The following is a 20,133-nucleotide window of genomic DNA, read 5'->3' on the forward strand; positions in this document are numbered from 1 at the left end:
AAGTCACCTCGATGGAAAAGACTTTTTCATCATTTGTAATCCTACAAAAAAGATATGATCTTTTTATGATAAAACTAAATATTTATTATTATAAATATAAAAATTTAAATTTTAAAATAATTTTTTTTATAAATTATGACTATTGAAATAATAGTTTATTTTTTTTTATAATATAGAATGTAACATTGTAGAGATTGAGAATAGATGTATGTCTTAATAATTTCATGCAACTAAAGAGAGATAGAGATCTATAATTTGTCAATAATATCTTGTAATGTATCCGTACTAAGTCAGTAGAAGTTCTTGTAGACGAGAGCAAAGGGTCTAGGATATAATTATGAGACTCCATCCCATTAAAATCATCTCTTAATGAATCTTTCTATAATTAAAAATTATTTCTATTGATCGATAACCATAATCAAAATTTAATTATATTTATAATATATCTTACCCAATTAGATAGGATCATATAACCTAATAATTTTTTTTAACTTAAGCAAAAGAACATAATAGCATGTGCACTTTTCTCTCTTAATATATTTATTACAAAGCCCGATAAATAACAGTGACTATGAGAGTTTTTGAGATGAAAATAAAAGATTTATGATATAATTAGAAGAGTTATTTTTATCAAAATTATCTTTTAAAATTTTTTATTATAATTTATTTTTTTTATTGATCGATAATTATAATTAAAATTTAATTATATTTATAATATGTCTTACTTATTTAGATAGAATCCGATAATCTAACAACTTCTCCCTTTTTTTAGCCTTATCAAACGACGAAACACCGAAACGCACCTCTCTCTCTCTCTCTCTCTCTATATATATATATATATATATATATATTGCCGAGCTCAGTTAATAGCAGGGGAGCTGTTCTCTGCCTCTTTCACCCTGCGAGTCCCCACGCCTGCAACGCTGCCGACCTCCCTTGTTCGGTCCCCAATTCCCCGAAGTCCCTCACAAAGGACGGCCTTGAGCCCGCCGGGCTTGTCAAGGCGCCACCTTTCCTCCCATCGATTCCTCTACAGGTGTCTCAGCCTCTCACCTTGATGTTCCCCAGCTTCTCTTGAGATGCTGATGACACTTGGTCGATGGAAACTGCCACAAGGCTGGATTTAGGAGCTTTTCCCAGTCTCTTTGCCCTTGGAAACAGCGCATAACGAGTTTTTTCTGCGTTGGTTTTCATCGGATTTGCTGCGGTGAAGTTGAACAGCCTCAAGCTCTGTAGATTTCCTCTTTAGGTCTTTTATCCGGGTGTAGGCTTACAGATGATCCTTTTTGGGGTGGTGGGCAACTGGAGTTTAAGTTGAACCGAGGAGGATGCTCGCTTTATCTCGATTCGTTTCTTTTGTTCGCTTGTGGTATCTCTTCTTAGCTGAGATCGGTGATTGAGATCCTTGGTGATCAAAGTTAAGAGGACAGGGACACTGAGGAGTTGTGCTGAAATTGGCGCTGTTCCAATGGCTTCCGGGTCTGTAGATGAGGAGATGAACAAGGGGAGCATGTGGGAACTGGATCAGAATCTTGACCAACCCATGGATGAAGAGGCTGGAAGACTGAGAAATATGTATCGAGAAAAGGTGTGATTCAATTGCTCTGAAGATTTATCATAGATAGCTTATGACAGACTTGTGTGTGGTGGAATCTTTTTGATTGCTTTGCTATTTATTATTTTGTATCATAGATAAAAAATTCAATCATCTTTCATCATTTGGCATCTTCTTTTCGCGTTGTTGAATATTTTACTTTGGCAAAAATGTGTACTCTAGGTGAATCTTACCAAAACTTCATTCCATTTAATTGAGGAACATGATACCTAATAATTAGTCTTAATCTTTTCTGTCATAAATCATGTCGAAAATGCATAAAGTTGGTATATGCAGGTAATGTTGAACTGTGTTGGGTAATTTGGCAGCTACCTGTTTTTTGTTGTGAAGATTTGGGTTTCCGTTTGCTTTTTCATTCTTTTTAAGAATTTTCAATTTCTGATATAAAATCTTCTGGGAAAAGCTGCTCTTGCAGCCCAGAGCATTTTTCCTTTGTTCTTTTTGTAACAGACACACAGTTATTGACCATCGCAAACTCTGCATAGCATAAAGATCTCTCTTAGATTATTCTTTTACATCATTTCCTTGAGCAAGTGCTAATCAAACTAATGTGCTAAATGTTTTTGTATGTGCAGAAATTCTCAGCCATTTTGGTAATGAGACTTGCATTTCAGAGTCTTGGGGTTGTATTCGGAGACTTGGGAACATCACCATTGTATGTATTCTACAATACATTCCCTCGTGGCGTTGAAGATGCAGAAGATGTAATTGGAGCTCTCTCTTTGATCATATACTCGCTCACACTCATACCACTTCTTAAATATGTTTTTGTGGTTCTGAGAGCAAATGATAACGGTCAAGGTAAGCTATCACTGAACTTTTTAGTTATGAAGTTGCTAGATCTACTATTACATGCGCAACTGGATGCATTGTTTTTTGTATAACCTTGTTACAATGTATGTCTTCTAAAGAATCATTGTGTTTTTTCAAATATGTGAAAGATGATTGGAAAACCAGCATCAACAAGCCATGCAGATAAAAACATGGGCATCTAGATTTGAAGGAAATTTGCAAAATATTATGCAATAAGCGAAAATTCAGGAATGAAATTGGTCTTCCTTTTCCTAATTTTTTGAAATGGTTACATTATGTACTATATTATGTACAGTAATAATGAAATTGCAACAGAAACAGCATGAATGGAGAAATCACAATGAACAACAGTTGAACTAATTGGCACTAACATGGACCAAAATCCCATTTAGGTTGTGCACAAGTCTAGTTAGATTTCCACCAAGGACAAGAGACTTATGCAATTGTGAATAAGTTGATGCATGAAAAAGAGAAAAAAAAGAAGGATTAAGCTTGTAAATAAGTTTATGTTGTCTCATTGACCAACATGCAGCAGATAACCTTCAAGCAGAATCAGAAGATTTGACAAATGCCTTATGTAAGAGAATCCCTGGGAACAATATGGTTGCGGCAAAGTGAGTCATGATTTGTGTGATGTGATATATGACTGCAGAAGTTCAAATTTATAATCCAAATAAAATCTAGGATAAGACAATATTAAAGGTAATGTTTGTTCTTTTTAGGTAGTTGAAGATGTGGTACCTGTCAACCTATAACTCTTCATTGTCGATTGAAGTAACAACAAGATAGATACAGTAGAATGTCTAGGACTGTGTCAATCCACATTTCACCTCAAGAACACTGGTCTACCAAAGAAAGATTATTCCTATTGTATTATCATGAGTTGGTAAAAATATTTGATACTAGTAGCAAGTCTATAATGTTGGCGCTTTGCCAAGAATATACAGTCTCAAAATTTCTGCAGCACTGCAGGAGTTTTCAGAGATGGGAAAGCTGATTTATTGCTTTGTTGGTGTGGTTGGTCATGCCAATTAAGTAATATTATGTTACAGTTTTGCAGATCATATTTCAGGAGAAAAAACCAATACTAATAGGTATTTGTTTAATGCTTGGGAAGATACTCCTGTCTGTACTACCATGAATGGTGGGAGTTGATGCTAGTATATAATACTGATGATGCTAACCAAGAATTTAGGCTCTCATCAAGGTGAACTCTGTGGTGAATGTCCATAATTATGTGTTCTTATTGTGCGCATGCTTGGTCTTACTCCATCTTAGTTTCTACTCTCTGGAGTTTCATCAATGTCAAGAAATATTTCAAATCAAATAAAATGTTGAAGTTACATCAAGAAGTTTTGATCCACTCTAATCTTTTTGTTCAGAGCAACTTCACAGGAAAAAAAATTGACTTTATGGTTTGTGATTGTTATGCTGAGTGTACAAGACTGTAACTGTTTTACATGGCCAAGATTTAAATTGCTGCTGATATGCTTGACACTAATTTTGAAACTATCCTGCCAAAAATGATGATTCACCTTGATGTAAAAAAAGAAGGCTTAGAAGAAAGGAAACTTCAGCATCATTAGCGACTGCAGTAATGCTGTTTATGTATTTGGTTCTATGACTGACCCTTATGTATCCGTAACAAATGTAAATTCTTGTTATATGCAGGTGGCACGTTTGCTCTTTATTCCCTACTCTGCCGTCATGCCAAAGTAAACACTATTCCTAACCAACATAGAACTGATGAACAGCTGACAACATATAGTCGTCATACGTATGCCGAGAACTCACTAGCTGCGAAAGTCAAGAGATGGTTAGAGTCACACGCCTATAAAAAGAATGCTCTTCTTATTCTTGTCCTGGTTGGCACTTGTATGGCAATTGGTGATGGGATTCTCACTCCTGTCATCTCAGGTGAACTCTTTTTTCCCATATCTTCTATCTCTTAGGGGACCCTTTTTCTATTTTCTTTCTCTAGGGGAGCTTTTTACTATATCTTTTGTATTAAAATCTGTTCTTTCTCTTTCCTATTTGTCTGCAGGATCTTAGTTCTTTTTTCTGAATAATTTGTTCTTAGTTCTACCTAATCACTGAATGTATTTTCGTCTCATATATTGATGATTGTTGATATATTGCTCCTCAAATTTAAGTCGTGTCCTTTATGAATTTTGTGGTTGTTCATTTGGTGGCTCATGATTTCCTATCAAAAGACTTGCATCTGATGTGGCATTTTCCCTCACTTTGTTTGTATAATAATTAACCATCGTTTATACAATGTTCTTCATTAATTGCTGCATTATGTCACTTTTTTTGGATAAAACAGTTAACTCAGCTTATGTTGTTTGGTGCAAGTTTGGCAAATGCTAATTAGACCTGCCATGATAGATTTATTTTTTGAATTCTAGAATTTGATCATTAGAAACAATTCCTGTGATCTTCTAACTTGCACAGTGTTTGTTTTGCAGTTCTTTCTGCATCAGGCGGCATAAAGTTTGACCACCCAAAAATGAGTAATGGTATATCTGCAACCTTGAGACCGTTTTTCTTTTCTAATTTTTTTGTCTTTATGTACTTTTATTTGCATAGATGTTTATGAGTTAACTTGTCACTCTTAGTTTTAGTAAAATCCATCAATTACTATATCTTACTCTTAGTTTTAGAAAAATCTAGTGATGATCATATGATACAGTCCTGTACAAATTAGGTCTAGATTGTTACTTCATTCCCTTTTCTGGAACCAAATGATGAGTTTTATAACAAACATAATAGCAGATACCCTAAGGCATCCCTATCAACTGAAAATAGAAAATTTGCAAACGTTCTCTAGATAAGTTAACTGAAAATACATAAGTGCTTTTCGATTTATCTGCATATGTGTTTCTTTCTGTCAGAACACAGATTTTGTATGGATAACTGTTTGTTCTTCCTCATATCTCAATGTTTCAGATATCGCCGTGCTTTTTGCGGTGGTCATATTGGTTGGTTTGTTTAGCATGCAACACTACGGTGTTGATAAAGTTGGATGGCTTTTTGCTCCTATTGTGCTCCTCTGGTTTCTGTTGATTGGAGCTATTGGTGCTGTCAACATATGGAAACATGATAGTTCGGTTCTGAAGGCTTTCAATCCAGTTTACATATACCGATACTTTAGACGAGGGAAGCGTGAAAGTTGGATGTCACTAGGAGGAATTTTGCTTAGTATAACAGGTTGGCTATTTGTTAGACTCTGACATGTGACTCGCATTGATTATATACATGAGATGACTTCAGTATATTCTGATTTTGTTTTTCAGGAACAGAAGCATTATTTGCTGACCTGTGTCATTTCCCAGTACTGGCTGTTCAGGTAATAACCAGTAGTATCATCTAATGAACCTGATCAATCTCTCATAGTTTCTGTTTCACTAATACTATATTTTCTTGCAGATTGCATTCACCCTGATTGTGTTCCCTTGTCTTCTTTTAGCATACACTGGGCAAGCTGCATATCTTGTTCATAACACAGAGCATGTGTCTGATGCTTTCTATCGGTCCATTCCAGGTCCTTACTCTTAATGTTCATTTCTTTGTTTTTTTCTATTACTATATTGTTATTAATGTAGCGAGTGGATGGTCACATTTCTTTTATTATTCAAGATGGCATATACTGGCCCATGTTTATCATTGCAACCACAGCAGCAATTGTTGCTAGTCAAGCCACGATATCTGCAACATTTTCAATAATCAAGCAAGCTCTTGCACTTGGTTGTTTTCCGAGGGTCAAGGTTGTGCACACATCAAGGAAGTTTCTCGGTCAGATATACATTCCGGATATCAATTGGGTTCTTATGATTCTCTGTATAGCAGTTACTGTTGGATTCAAAAATCAAATTCAGATCGGAAATGCATACGGTAAGCTTGCTCCAACTTTGGTAATGCGTGCTTTATGTGCATCATGCTACATGTTCTTGCTTGCCACCTATTTTGTGTCTTCTCAAAAAAAAAACCAGTCTACTTTGTAGTTATGTTGCCGAAGAATAATGATGCAATGGTTGTTTCATAGTCAGACAAATTCTTGAAATAGCTGTTGGCACATAACCATACTAGTTTCTATAGCTCACTGTAAATCTCTCAGTCATCCCTCTATTATATACTTCTGCCTAACATCAATCGGTATCTTTTTAGTGTTCACTCTGTAAGCATGTTAATTTTCATGATCGGAATGTAGAATAGATGTATCATGCTACCATCCAGTTTTGATACTATGATTAAGTGGACATTGATTGGTACACCATCCTTTTTTGTATCATCAATTATCACAAAAAATAAGGTCACAGGTATTTGTCTGTCGATTACAATGAAGTATGATTCTATTGTCAATTATCAAAAAACAATGTGGTCATAAGTACTTGTTTATCAATCGGAACAAAAGTAGTATGACCATAAATGCTTGTTTGTCAACTAAAACAAGAAAAGTATTAATATGATCACAAGCACTTGTGGGATTACTGTTTGTAATCACTCTCTGAAATCTGGAAAATTTTCTTTCATATAAAAACAGGAACTGCAGTCGTGATCGTAATGGTGGTAACGACGTTTCTTATGATCCCAATTATGCTGTTGGTCTGGCGGAGCCATTGGATCCTCGTCTCCATCTTCACTGCTCTATCATTGTTGGTGGAGCTTCCATACCTGTCTGCTGTGCTATTCAAGATAGATCAAGGTGGTTGGGTACCTCTTGTCATCGCTGCAGCATTTCTCATCATAATGTATATTTGGCATTACGGCACAGTCAAGCGATACGAGTTCGAGATGCATAGTAAAGTATCCATGGCCTGGATTCTTGGCCTTGGCCCCAGCCTGGGCTTAGTTCGTGTCCCTGGAATTGGCTTTGTATACACTGAGCTGGCCAGCGGTGTGCCACACATCTTCTCTCATTTCATCACTAACCTTCCTGCCATCCACTCGGTCGTCGTATTTGTTTGTGTCAAGTACCTTCCAGTCTACACCGTGCCGGTGGAAGAACGGTTCCTCGTGAAGAGGATCGGGCCAAAGAATTTCCATATGTTTCGCTGTGTTGCAAGGTATGGATACAAAGATCTTCATAAGAAAGATGATGACTTCGAGAAGATGCTCTTCGATAGCCTCTCTCTCTTTGTTCAATTGGAGACCATGATGGAAGGATATTCTGATTCGGATGAGTATAGCTTGTTGACACAGCAACAGATGATGGAGAATGGAGACGATAACACGCTCTCGTCCAATGTGGATTACAGTTGCTCATCTTATGATATCCAACCGGCTCAGTCTCAAGGAAGCAATATAGTGAGGTCATCAAGCCAGACAACTCAAACCATCAGCGACGAATTGGAGTACTTGAACAGGTGCAAGGAGGCCGGGGTGGTGCACATTCTTGGGAACACGATGGTAAGGGCTCGTAGGGAGTCCATTATCGTGAAGAGGATTGCTGTGGATTACATCTATGCTTTCCTTAGGAGGATCTGCAGGGAGAATAGTGTGATCTTTAATGTTCCACATGAAAGCCTATTGAATGTGGGGCAGATATATTATATATAGTTAACTTGTCCAAATATAGGTGTTTTTTGAATGCCCAATAATTAAGATCAGATCAGTGAAAGTAGTAGGGCTTCTTGTAGCTCACAAGCTTTGCCTGATATTTCTGATCATGATTACAGATATTGGTAGAACACTTGAAAGCTAGAGCAACTTTCAATTTTTTTTTCTTTTTTCAGTATGTCGATGTGGCGTGGTGTGTATAGTGTAATGAAATTATAATGATTCTTTTAGAGATTGAAGCATGTTTCAAATAAGAGAAGAAGAAAGGAAGAAATATTTATGGAATTCTGCCACAAGCTTCAACTTTGTAGAAGAAGTTTGTTGAGTTCTGATGGCATCATGCTACTGTAGAAAGAAGCTTACACTTGCATTGATGAGGATCAAAATTACTATAACTAAAGCCTTCAACATGGAAAAGAACAAAAAAAATTTCACCATAATCATTGTATGACTGGTTTGAGTAGCAATTCCATTTGTGGTTGAGGCATGACTCTGCTGATATCTAGAGCAAGTGTTTCCAAATATAACTTTGACTCAGAACTCCCAAATTCTGAAGGTAGACACAGCCACCATGAGTGCAAGCATCATCATCTCCAAAATCTACACCATGCTTCAAATAGTAGAATGAATGCTTCTTGTCGATTTCAAACAAGCAACTAGTCAATCACAGTAGAAAACCACAGATGGCCAGATGTTTGAACTAAAACAGTAACAATTGATCTGGTAAACCACAACTTCACCCGGAAAAAAAGCCTCAAACTAACCATCAGTCAAGAGAACTACTGAAATAAAAATCTCACAGCAAAGGCCACTAAAGATCATTGCATTCTTAGTTATACAACTTAAGTTAATAATGCTTCTTTTCCCGTCAGCAGTTGAAAAATGAAAAACTTCACAATGGCTTGGCATACCTTTTCTTTCTTTTCTTTTTTTTTCATTTTTCTGCTGAGGACTAACACTATCAGTAATAATAACCATCTCGCACACCGACATGTTTAAGAGTTGTTTGCTATTCTGTCAGACATGATTGCTCGTAGCTATCCATCTATATCACACTCAGTCACTTTCAGGTATAGGCTGGTGCTGCTGGGGATGTGGCTGAGGTTGCTGAGCCTGAGGGAGCTGCCACACATATGCTACCGAGTGAGGCTGTTGAGCAGCATATGCTGCTGAGGCAGCCGTTTGATCAATAGGCTTTCCCATGATCACTCCGGCACCTGGCATCTGATTTTGTGCTGGCACATAATAATAAGGAATCGAGTCAGCAGAACCACCAACAGTGGGCAAAGCAGCTCTCAGAATCCCAAGGCCGTCATCCTTCAACTCATCCCTGGGAACTATATCGACCAAAAAGTCAAATATGTCAGTCCTGGTTACAGCAGCTGCAATGTCATTCTTCTGCAGCGTTCTCCTTTTATTCTCCTCGGTGTGGATCCATGCTCTCAGTGTCAGCTCCAAAATGAACAACTCGCATGCTTTAGCAAACACTACAGGAGCCTCAGACGAGATCATACGGACATCCTCATCAGCTTTCATGATCTTCTTTATTCGTGCCAGCGGCAGGCTATGGTTCCTGAAATCACTGGTTTGTTCTATCTCTAATGTCTGGTTATCCCAGAATGCCTGAAGCTGTTGCTGCTGATGTTGCTGTTGTTGGTGGTGGAACTGCTGGACCTGCTGGTACGCAACCTGGTGCTGGCTGGCAAGCTGGGTTTGGTTTGTGGTGAATGCTGAAGTAGGTGGTGTTGGTAAAGTTCCAGCCGCTGCTGGAGCTCCAGTTACTATAGAAGCTGGTTGGTAAGCAGGGGCAACATATGCTATTTGGGCAGCACCAGTGACAATTCCCATCACAGGCTGCAGCGGTTGGGTTGACTGATCCATGACCAGAACACTCCTCCCAGTTTCTTTACAGTTCTGGGCCAGCCATGACTGTAAGATAAGAAAAAATAATCAGAGAAATTCTAATAAAACCATGAAATTACAGTAAAGAGACCAGCTACCAATTTGATGCTTGCAGTCATGAGAAGTCAGTAATAAAGTAAAAAAATTAAAGTTTATACATTTAAGTCTTGTAGACAATTCAAGAATGACTTTTGTACTACAATACAAAAAACAATGTACATAAGGTTCTGTGTGATAGTAAAACATAGCTACAATGTCAAAGCAACCTCAACCTGTAATTACGAGCTTCCCCTATTTCATCCTGCAGTTTTGCTTATGGACTGGTGGACTTTGTAACTCTCAAGATATTCTAGGATAGTACTTCAGTAATACTAGGCCACAATCCTTCCAAAACATTTCTTCTCTAGTCGTGTGATGTGTTAGGTAATGTACACCAAAAAATACAATATTATATTCCAAACGATACACAGCACTCCATTTGTCAGATGAAAATTAAACTTGAAAAAGATGTCCAGTAATCCATTAGTTTAAACATGAAACTGACCTAGTAGGCAATCTTTGCCAGGCTATAACTGCAAATTTTCTCATCTTAAATTACAATACAATATATGAAAATTTTTTGAGAAGGAATCATCTAAACCTACCCAAGAATTTAAATATCAATTAGATACCAAGTTTGGCAACCAAATGGACTGATGCAGTATTAGTATACTAGGCAGCATACAAACTTGTAACGCCCAATCTTAGTGAATAAAGTTCAAAATCTAACCAAATGGTATTACACTCGGACTGGTAAATACGAAATGGTACATGCCAGTTTCAATGGTGTTTAAATCCTTGCATTCAGATAGAACCGTATTCAAATACTTCAACCTAGCAAATTTGGCAGCGCAACATATTTGCCACAAACAGACCATCTTCCCAGTTGAAAGGTATCTATTCACGATCCATGTAGAAAGAACAAAACCAGGTATGTCCAACCATAATTTCAGAAAAGCTTTATCACACCGCCATCCAGCAGTGCAACTAATTAATCTGTTGTATCACTATCATAAGTTATCATCATGCATTTTACAAAGCCAGTAATTAATTATTATGCCCATCTTTCTCTCAAAGTGTCAACATAACATATATGCTTATCTCTGGAAGTTTGTAGCTAAGTTAGTCGAGTAGTAGCCACCTCTTGGGTAGTAACAGGAAAACCTGGATAGGGGGCAGATATTCATGCCAATTTTGCAGCTCAAAGACAAAGAAAACATAAATATCATGGAATGGTTCAAGCATGGACAACAACATTCAATAACAAGGTTGTGAAAGAGTTATGCCAAGAAAGATAACTATAAATTGAGCATTACCTATCTGAGACTATATAACTTAAATTCTGAAAATGAAAGAAAATTGCAAGTAAACTAATAAATTTGGAAATTTGATGGAAACAGAGTAGTGCAATAATGTAAACCCATGCTCTAATATGACTCTAAGAGGAGGGGAGAAGGGGACCGTGGGTTGGAAGAAGAGTAAAAGATGGAGGGAAACATCCATCAAATGAAAAAAGATAGCAAGGTCATATAGCCTAAAGAAACGTTTCTTTCATCCAAATATTCATCTTAATTTTCATAATAAAGCCCTTTAAGGTTTTATTTAGTGGTGAGAGCCTCATGTGCTGTATACACCCCTTTTTCTTTTTGAAGGTTTTTTTTACTGATTAACCATTTGACTATTGCTAAGATTGAATAAGATAAAAATCTCATTTCATCCTCTCTCAGTTAAATTTTATCCTTATCACTTCTTCAATTGAAAAAATAATAACATAAGACTCTTACTTAAGTCCAGTATCCTGAACAATAAAAAGATTAATCTGGACTTAAACAAAACAGTCTTGACTCCACCTAGATTGGACGCATAAGAGATTTTCAAGCACAATCTTACTCACTCTTATGATTATGTTTAATATAAGTATGCCAAATGTGATGTAGTGATCTTGAGAGCATACTTTTCAATTGTACAAAGATTTTTTCGGGTTCTATTCGATGCCCTGTTATGATCATGTTTAATTTAAGTGTGCCAAAAGTGATATAGAGTGCTCTTGAGAGCATACTTTTCAATTGTATAAAGATTTTATCAGGTTCAATTCTGCTATTGCACACACACAAGGATGCATATCAGGTCTTGTTCCATATTTTGTATTTTACCAGATAACGTCTACCACCTTCCTTCGGATAGTCGGAATCAAAAGTGAATGAGAAAACTCATCAAAAGATACACAAACTCACATTTCTTCCTCACTGACTGCCTTCACAAGTTTCCTAATGGTACAAGATGTATTATATTTATAGAGTCTCAACATGAACAAGATGTTAATATTGAATAGTGATGCAATTTATCTTGTGGATCCAGAAAAAGGACGACCAGAAGGCCATAGTCTATAATTAGCACTTGAGTCGAAAATTATTTAAAGAAGGTCGTTAATTCCGCACAAAGATGCTAAGACAAAGACAAGAAATTTATCTACATTTTTATGCCTAAAAAATATAGACTAGACAAAAAAGAAAAAAAAGGGATCGAAGGGCAGGATGCCGCCGCCCCTTCACAGTTCCAAAGACCAATGAACTACCCTGTTGTTACAATATTAAAAGTATTCTGAAAAAGACGGCCCAGGCTCATGCCGACACGACGCCTGAAGAGGGTTAATATACACAGCCTTATCCTTGACAGATGGAGCAACTCATCGAACAAAGGCAGAAAGAATCACACTACAAATTTGGCATTGTTCTATGTTCGAAAAGTGATGCTCACAGGAAACATCTTGACTCCTACTAACGAAAAGGGCAACAAAAGCTCAACGAGAAGAACAAAAGGAAAGACTTGAACTTGTACCCACGAGATCACAGGAAACCAAGCCACCCGACAAACGACCAATTGGCCAAAGCCAAAACAAGCACCGGGCGACGCACTCTCAGCCCGACGACTATCTACTTGATGACCAAAAGCACAGAACACGATGCCACAGTAGCTCCGCCCACGAAATCGAGGCCGGAGGACGTCCGATCGCGTCCAAGGGCACCACCCAACAACACAACAATTCGAACAGGCGTAATGGTGCCAAGAAAAGCAGCAGAAAATTAAGAGCTTACACATGCGTCGAGTGGAGACGGAGGCGAAGCCACGATCCCAACAAAAGCCGTATCTTTTTCCTCGTCGGGAACCCTAAGGAAAGCGAAGCAGCGAGAGAGATCGAGAAGGCGAATCTAAAGAAACATTCCAAACCGTACCTTCGACAACACACCACCAGTCACTTACCGTGAGGTGGTTCATGGTCCCACATACGTGTTCCAACGAGAGTATCGGGTCCTCATTGGGGTAGGAACAAATTGGTCCCGAGGGGAATCAGATTCCATAGGACGCGTGGCGTAAAGGACCAATCCGAACTATGCACGTGGCGGAATCCGGCTGGTCAAAAGGGGCGGGGATCTTCCACGTGCATTTTTGTCAATGTGTACTCGAAGTTTAGTCCAGTCAAAATGCCGTGGGAATCGAGCTGCGAAACGAACTGCGAAACGTCCATATCTTATTAGTAATTAATTATTTCTTTTCCTTTTTTTTTTTAATTTCTGATGAGTAAATTCGAAGGAAATGCTTCCATTCGCTCAATGTGTGATGTTGGGGAAAGATTACTTATTACGGTAAAATTACTTAAGTTCATTCAAATTTACCTTATTTGGAATATTCATCATTTACCTTTCGAAAAAATAAATTAAAATAAAAATAAAGTTGGATGAAATGTGCTCACTCTATCACGTATGATCCCAATCTGGTGCGAAATTGGGCCGTCTTTGAATGGGCCTAAAAGGCTTTTAGGCCCAAAACCATGAATCCGTTCTCAAAAGAATTTATCTGCGCTCACCGAGTGACCTAATGAGCCGGGCTTCGTTGGTCGTCTGGTTTCCTCCCGCGGGTCGGCGATTCGCAGAACCCTAATCTCTGATTCCGGATCGTTCGATTGCTCCCGACACCGGATCGGAGGAGAGGAGAGGAGGATCGGCTGAACCTGGGCGGCGATGGGGAAGAAGAAGAAGAGGCCGTCGAAGATGTGGTGCTACTACTGCGACCGGGAGTTCGACGACGAGAAGATCCTCGTCCAGCACCAGAAGGCCAAGCACTTCAAGTGCCACGTCTGCCACAAGAAGCTCTCCACCGCTGGTGGCATGGCCATCCATGTTCTCCAGGTCCACAAGGAGACCGTCACCAAGTATGTTCCCCCAACCCAAATATCAATCGTCTCCAAATCCCTAAATTTGCGTTACACTGACGGATTTGAGTTTTAGAGTTTCGTCTTTTTGGATGCTGGACCGACCAACATTTTGCCCCTGATTTGTAGATGCATGAACTGTCTTTCTTAAAACGTGCCGTGATGAATGATTGTTATGTGGGTTGGAAGGTTGACATACATAAACTTGTAGTTTTGACGGAAGAGTCAAAATTTGAAATTTTGGATTAACATTCAGGTAGTACCGTCAGTTCGAAGTTTGCCAAATTTTGGAGCTGATTCGGATGAGAGAAATTCCATTGTTCTCTTTGACTTCTTGCACTGACAACTATGATGCTCAATTAAAATTATATTATTTCTATGGTAGTAATCTCGAGAATGTTTTGCATGTTCATTGAACCCAAAGTAAAGGACAATGGTGTAAAAGGTATTCATTCATTGAAATGTGTAGTGAACCATTTGAAATCGGGATCCACACCATTATCTTTTGTCTTGATGTTGTTGGGCGCATGCACAATTAAACTTTGTAATAGCTTGATGCTTTTATTTGTTAATTAAGTCAAAACATGTTATATGATGTTAAAGTTGCTTATTATTATGCTAAATTCATAAGTTTGGATGCTTTAAGAAAAAACTATTTTTTGAATTTTGAAATGAGAAGTTCAGTTTCAACAGAGTTGGCCTTCATTTGGGGCATACATAATTGATCGTAACCGAGAACTGATGATCCTACCCATAGGATATTAGGGCATCTAATTCAGTTCCATAACATAATGTATACTGTGGATCATGACAAGCATTGTTTCAGACATTAGTTAAATTCACATCCCTATTATTTCAGGTCATCTAATTCAGATCATGACAAGCATTGTTTCAGACATTAGTTAAATTCACATCTAATTCAGTTCCATAACATAATGTATACTGTGGATCATGACAAGCATTGTTTCAGACATTAGTTAAATTCAGTTCCATAACATAGGGTGGACTGAGTTTCTTTTTGTTGAGTCATGTTTTGTTGTATCAGACATTAGTTAAATTCACATCCCTATTATTTTCCTTTTTTGATGTTCTAAATTCAATTCTCTCATTCAGGGTTCCTAATGCTAAGCCTGACAGAGAATCAACTGAGATTGAGATTTACGGAATGCAAGGAATCCCTCCTGATATATTAGCAGCTCACTATGGCGAAGGTAAAACTTTTTGCATGTGCTTTCTTTCTGGTAAAATTTTAATTTTTTTTATTTTTATGATGTTCATATGTTATGCATTATTTTCAAATGCATTTGCCCTAGTGCATGCCCATGAATTGGAACCTCATCTATACCTGTCTCCATCTTTGTTCAATGGTTTTTGAATTTTTAAAATTTTGAGATATCAATATATTTGTAATGAAGGTATTCTTTTGATTCCCATTTTCTTCACAATGAGTATTTTTGAATGCTATATATCATCTTCTTTTTTTTTTTCGTTATATCTCATCTTGGACACATTGATACTCTCTTGATAGTGGTTTCTATGGTCCCCAAGTTTTGCACTTTGCTTATTCTTTCTACTTGACCTTGTATTTCAAGAGCTTCTGTACACATGCAAAGAGGACAAGAAGCTAACAGGTCCCTTAATTTAGCAATCTGTTTGTGCTGTTCTTTCTAGGATTACAAAAAAAGTGAAGCTTCCTCTAGAGAAATTATTTTTTATTGTTATTGTGCTGAAGTGAACTTCATGGTCGTTCACAGCAGTTTCCCATTTTGTAAGTTTAGTTTGTGGCAAGTATTTTTCTGTAAATTAAGCAATTTACAGAATTTATTTAATTCACGGGACAGGTATTTTTTTTACTGTATCACAAATCTTATGTAGAATAAGTTGCTTTGATACAAACGATGTATGATTAGTTGAGATTAAATATAATAACTGCAAGACTCACTATGTCTAATTATCAATTTCTAGGGCTAAAGATGACAACTTTGCGTGCCTAAGATGATAGAACCATTTCATTGGAAAAAGAATGAAGCATGGTATCATTTACACATATTATGATGAAAAAAAGAGTTATTCAATCATGTGTTTGTTAATATTTGATGTCCCAAAAAGTGTTGTGGTTCACTGGTCACATAATATGAGAAAATGAATTATTTATTCATTTATTGATTGATTTTCTAGTTACAATAACTTTTTTCCTTTTTTAGAACCCAAGGACAATAAAAAAAAGGGGGATACAGAAATAAGGAAGAAAGTATTAGAAATGTGAATTTCATAAATCAAAATATATCAGCAATTTCATCTCTTCTTCAGGAACATAAATTTTCAGATTTATGTTGACAAATATTTTCCATGTTGATAAGATTTTTGTGACAGTCATCTTTCTTTTTATGTATGGAAGAAGCATCCTTGTAGAGATGAAATCTTCTATTAAATCTATTACTTCATTCATTTCTTTTCCCATATAATTTTTGTTTAAATCTAATATTTGTCTTCTTGTTTCTTTCACCTGGCCTTCTTTTTTCTTCTTCTCGGGCAATCTTGGCAACTGATGTAGAATAATATAAGAAGATTTCATTTGACAACTTAAAATGTCTTCTAGAGGTCTGGCATCATTAAGGATCTGGAATTTGATTACTTTTCCATTTAATCTGTCTAGGATCGATGGTGAGATTATTTCCATTGGACCTTGTGATCTTTGCAGTCTAAGTAATGTCCAGTTTCCTTCATGATGCCAATGATTTAGTTTTCTCTTAAGGATGATTTTCAGTTTGCACTTAAACATAAAAAATGTATTTAACTTGACATGTTTCATGAACTTGACATGGTTGACTGGACATCATGCTTTTGTACAAGGTTCAAGGACCACTAGATGAGATGCAGTAAACAGGGGTTTGTATTCCTGTATGTTTTATGCTGATTAAATCTGTGTATCACAATCTACATATGAATTTGCTTATACCACAAAATGGTGCTGTCATTCCTTGTCATTGTTCAAGCTTATGTTGGCAGGACATGATTTGACAGAAAATGTGAGCCCCTCTCCAGAAATGGTCCATTACATAATAATGCAATCTTTGTGTTCTGTTCAATATAGCTTTTAAGAGTACCATGGTATTGAGCATTACTTGGGATTACCAAGCGTATCAAGATAGTTCAACTCCAACATACTATGGATATTCTGAACTACCAACATACTATGGATATTCTTAATATATGTTTTATGTGTGCGTTTGTAAATATTTTCCTTCTTCGGTGACCATGTGTTTGATGCAATGTTGATGCTAACTTTGCCATTCTTTATAAAATTCTGGCACAGATGAAGAGGCAGCAGCAAAGACAATGAAAGTGGAAATGCCATCCACTGGGCTTGTTGGAGTTGTACCTGGTTCAATGGGCATAAGATTTCCTCCACCTCCAACTTATGGTGCAGTTCCACCAGCGTATGATTTACTCCACTGATTAGATGTTTTATTACCTTGAAGCTTTCACTTTCTGTGCTGTCTCATATAAGTACAACTTCAACCACTGCTGTTGCTGTTCATGTATGACATGCTCTTCTGACAGGTTTTTTTTATTTATTTAACCAGATACAATCCTGCACTTCCAGTGCCACCTCCAACATGGCCTGTTCCAGCTGCTCGTCCGCAACCTTGGTTTCCACCACAGTTGACCATTCCAGTTCCTCCTGCACCTGTTGTGGCACCACAACAACCATTATTTCCTATTCAGAATGTTATGACTCCTTTGAACTCCACTTCTGGTGCTGGACTTCAATCACCACTTCCACCCGGCATATCATCATCCACACCACCTGCAGTGTCCCAACCACTATTTCCAATCAGTAGTCCAGCTGGTGTACCAGCTCAGAGTTCCCCATTTTTGGCAACATCCTCACCTGCAGTCATTTCCTCAACCTCCCCTATGATGTTGAAAGGTGTAGCTGATGCAAATCCTGTATCAAGTATTGCTGCAAGTGGTTATGTTGCTCTAAACAATTCAGGTGCAAAATTCAGTTTATTTTGAAAGCTTCTTATTTTGTATGGTCTCCTTAGATTCATGTGATGAACCTATATGTTTGAAGGTTCTTTGGAGATCTGTTGGACTGAAATTGTACTTGGGACTAAGTAAATATTTTGTGCTATTGTTCCTTAGGTGTTGTTTCATATACAAACTCACATGTGTATGCTTCTGGTCCAAACACTGAGAACCCTTCAATTGGACCTCCACCTGTGATATCCAACAAACCCCCTGCTTCCCATCCCACCGCAAATGAGGTGTACTTGGTTTGGGATGATGAGGCAATGTCAATGGTAACTATTCCTAGTCTAGCATTTATAATTTCTTGGTTGAATGCCTTATTCATACTTTACTCTCTTTTTTTTTATGTTCTTTAACATGGGATTGTTGTGCAGGAAGAAAGAAGAATGTCTCTACCAAAGTATCAGGTGCATGATGAAACTAGCCAGGTAAGTTGCTGGTGCCTTCTGTTTATTCGTTCTAATGAATTGAGATGAATGTGCAATTTGGTTGCAGATCTGGATAGGTAGGTTGACCTATTCCTTTTAGATTCTTGGTACTATACTTAATTGTACTTAATAGTTGATAAATCCAACAAACCCCATCAGAAAAAAATTTTACTTATAAAAAAAAAATAGTTGATAAATCCATCAGAATCTAGACTCCACTAAGTTTTTGGCCCTTTTGAGTTTACTACTAGGACTTCTTTTCTAATCAATTTCTAGTTTCACCCTTCTGGTTGATGGGGAAAGAGGTTTTTTTCCTTAAATTGCGACCTTTAACATGCTATATAATCCAGTCGATTTTCTGGGGCATCAAAGTTTCCAAGTAGGTATTTACATTTATTCTTTCTGCTAGTTAGTGGTACAAATCTGACAAGCTTGTGCTGCAAAAGACTCAAGGGTCCTCAACCTAGCACCAGGCCAGTGCGAAAATGTGTATGTATTTTGTTCTGATTAAAATTTTAATTTCTTGTATGTGGTATTTATTCTCCCTATTGCTTGTTAATGAGCTTGGGGGCTTGGATGGCACAAGATATATCCCGACAGGCTTTTCTCAATTCGTAGCATTTCTTGTTATCTATATTTGATCACAGTGTGCGACAAGAGTTGGCACAGGTCAGCTTTCATTCATAAGCAAGTTTGGTACCTCTTGCGTAGCTAGATAATTAGACATGAAGAATGGTAGTAGCATGCTGTATGAGCACTTACTCGAAGCATCTGTCTGATTAATTTTCTGCCTGCATGTTGAAGCAGATGAACTCTGTCAATGCAGCCATAGACAGACGGATATCTGAAAGCCAGCTTGCAGGTCGTATGGCTTTCTAGTCTTTTTCCTAGTGCTGGAAGTTGAAGTCTCTTTGGCGATCTTGGAAGGACTTGATCCATAAGCAACAAGCTTCAATGATCCTTCTGAATAAATATGCTCTTCATCAGAGGTTGGTTTGTCTGTCAAAGTATCCATAGACAATTTAGACGAGTTTGTTGTTTCATTTGATGATGAATAGGCTGTGAGTTATAAGTGTAAAGGTTTTGAACGGTTCTTCTATCAAGATTCTCAGCAGTTCTTCAGAAACTAATACCACTGCTTCATTTTGGTCATTCACCGTCATTTTAGCGACTGGCAATGATCTCGAAGTCGATTATAATCTCCTCTACACCTTAGGTCAAACAATATTCCAGGAATACAGATGAGGTTCTGTAATATTTTGAGGAACGACTTATTTTTCATTTTTCTCCTCGTCCTTAGAAGTCTTTTATTTACTATTAGAAATACAAAAGTTTCACAAATAAATAAGTATATATATATGCATATATGTATTTACTTTGATAATGAAACTTGATTTTAGGACATTGTGACAATGTTGTATAAAATTTTTGAATCTTAAAATTATTATTTTGTGTTAATTTTATCAGATGTGGTCTCATGTCCTCTTGAGGTCTCGATTAATTAGACATATTACTATCATATTAATACT

The 20,133-nt window shown here is 37.2% G+C and overlaps 3 protein-coding genes across 8 annotated transcripts; 2 read left to right on the forward strand and 1 right to left on the reverse strand.

Annotated features, from left to right (window-relative positions):
* Positions 1–876: 876 nt before the first annotated feature.
* Positions 877–8,217, forward strand: LOC135652643 (probable potassium transporter 11). Its single transcript, XM_065173734.1, has 9 exons — positions 877–1,588; positions 2,191–2,416; positions 4,100–4,345; positions 4,897–4,947; positions 5,378–5,638; positions 5,725–5,777; positions 5,858–5,972; positions 6,068–6,322; positions 6,972–8,217. Exons 1-9 carry the CDS (start codon positions 1,469–1,471, stop codon positions 7,985–7,987), a joined length of 2,343 nt encoding a protein of 780 aa, XP_065029806.1. The 5' UTR covers positions 877–1,468; the 3' UTR covers positions 7,988–8,217.
* A 553-nt stretch (positions 8,218–8,770) lies between these two features.
* On the reverse strand, positions 8,771–13,149 carry LOC103971768 (nuclear transcription factor Y subunit C-4). Of its 3 annotated transcripts, none has more exons than XM_009385880.3 (2): positions 13,024–13,149; positions 8,771–9,916 (listed from the first exon to the last, which is right to left on the reverse strand). In XM_009385880.3, exon 2 carries the CDS (start codon positions 9,866–9,868, stop codon positions 9,044–9,046), a length of 825 nt encoding a protein of 274 aa, XP_009384155.1. In that variant the 5' UTR covers positions 9,869–9,916; positions 13,024–13,149; the 3' UTR covers positions 8,771–9,043. The 3 variants fall into 3 exon arrangements, with proteins under 3 accessions (XP_009384155.1, XP_065029807.1, XP_009384157.1); XM_065173735.1 differs by having other exon boundaries at positions 12,771–13,030; XM_009385882.3 differs by lacking the exon at positions 13,024–13,149 and adding an exon at positions 12,767–12,900.
* Positions 13,150–13,776: 627 nt separating this feature from the next.
* On the forward strand, positions 13,777–19,756 carry LOC135586497 (protein SUPPRESSOR OF FRI 4-like). Of its 4 annotated transcripts, XR_010502380.1 has the most exons (8): positions 13,777–14,138; positions 15,252–15,349; positions 17,455–17,578; positions 17,726–18,138; positions 18,291–18,448; positions 18,551–18,604; positions 19,018–19,273; positions 19,412–19,756. XR_010502380.1 is itself a non-coding variant. In XM_065175056.1 (7 exons), exons 1-7 carry the CDS (start codon positions 13,948–13,950, stop codon positions 19,029–19,031), a joined length of 1,056 nt encoding a protein of 351 aa, XP_065031128.1. In that variant the 5' UTR covers positions 13,777–13,947; the 3' UTR covers positions 19,032–19,756. The 4 variants fall into 4 exon arrangements, 3 of the variants coding, with proteins under 3 accessions (XP_065031128.1, XP_065031127.1, XP_065031126.1); XM_065175056.1 differs by having other exon boundaries at positions 19,014–19,756; XM_065175055.1 differs by having other exon boundaries at positions 19,018–19,756.
* Positions 19,757–20,133: the final 377 nt, after the last annotated feature.

Source organism: Musa acuminata, chromosome BXJ3-11 (genome assembly GCF_036884655.1).
Source record: "Musa acuminata AAA Group cultivar baxijiao chromosome BXJ3-11, Cavendish_Baxijiao_AAA, whole genome shotgun sequence".
Lineage (NCBI taxonomy): Eukaryota > Viridiplantae > Streptophyta > Magnoliopsida > Zingiberales > Musaceae > Musa > Musa acuminata.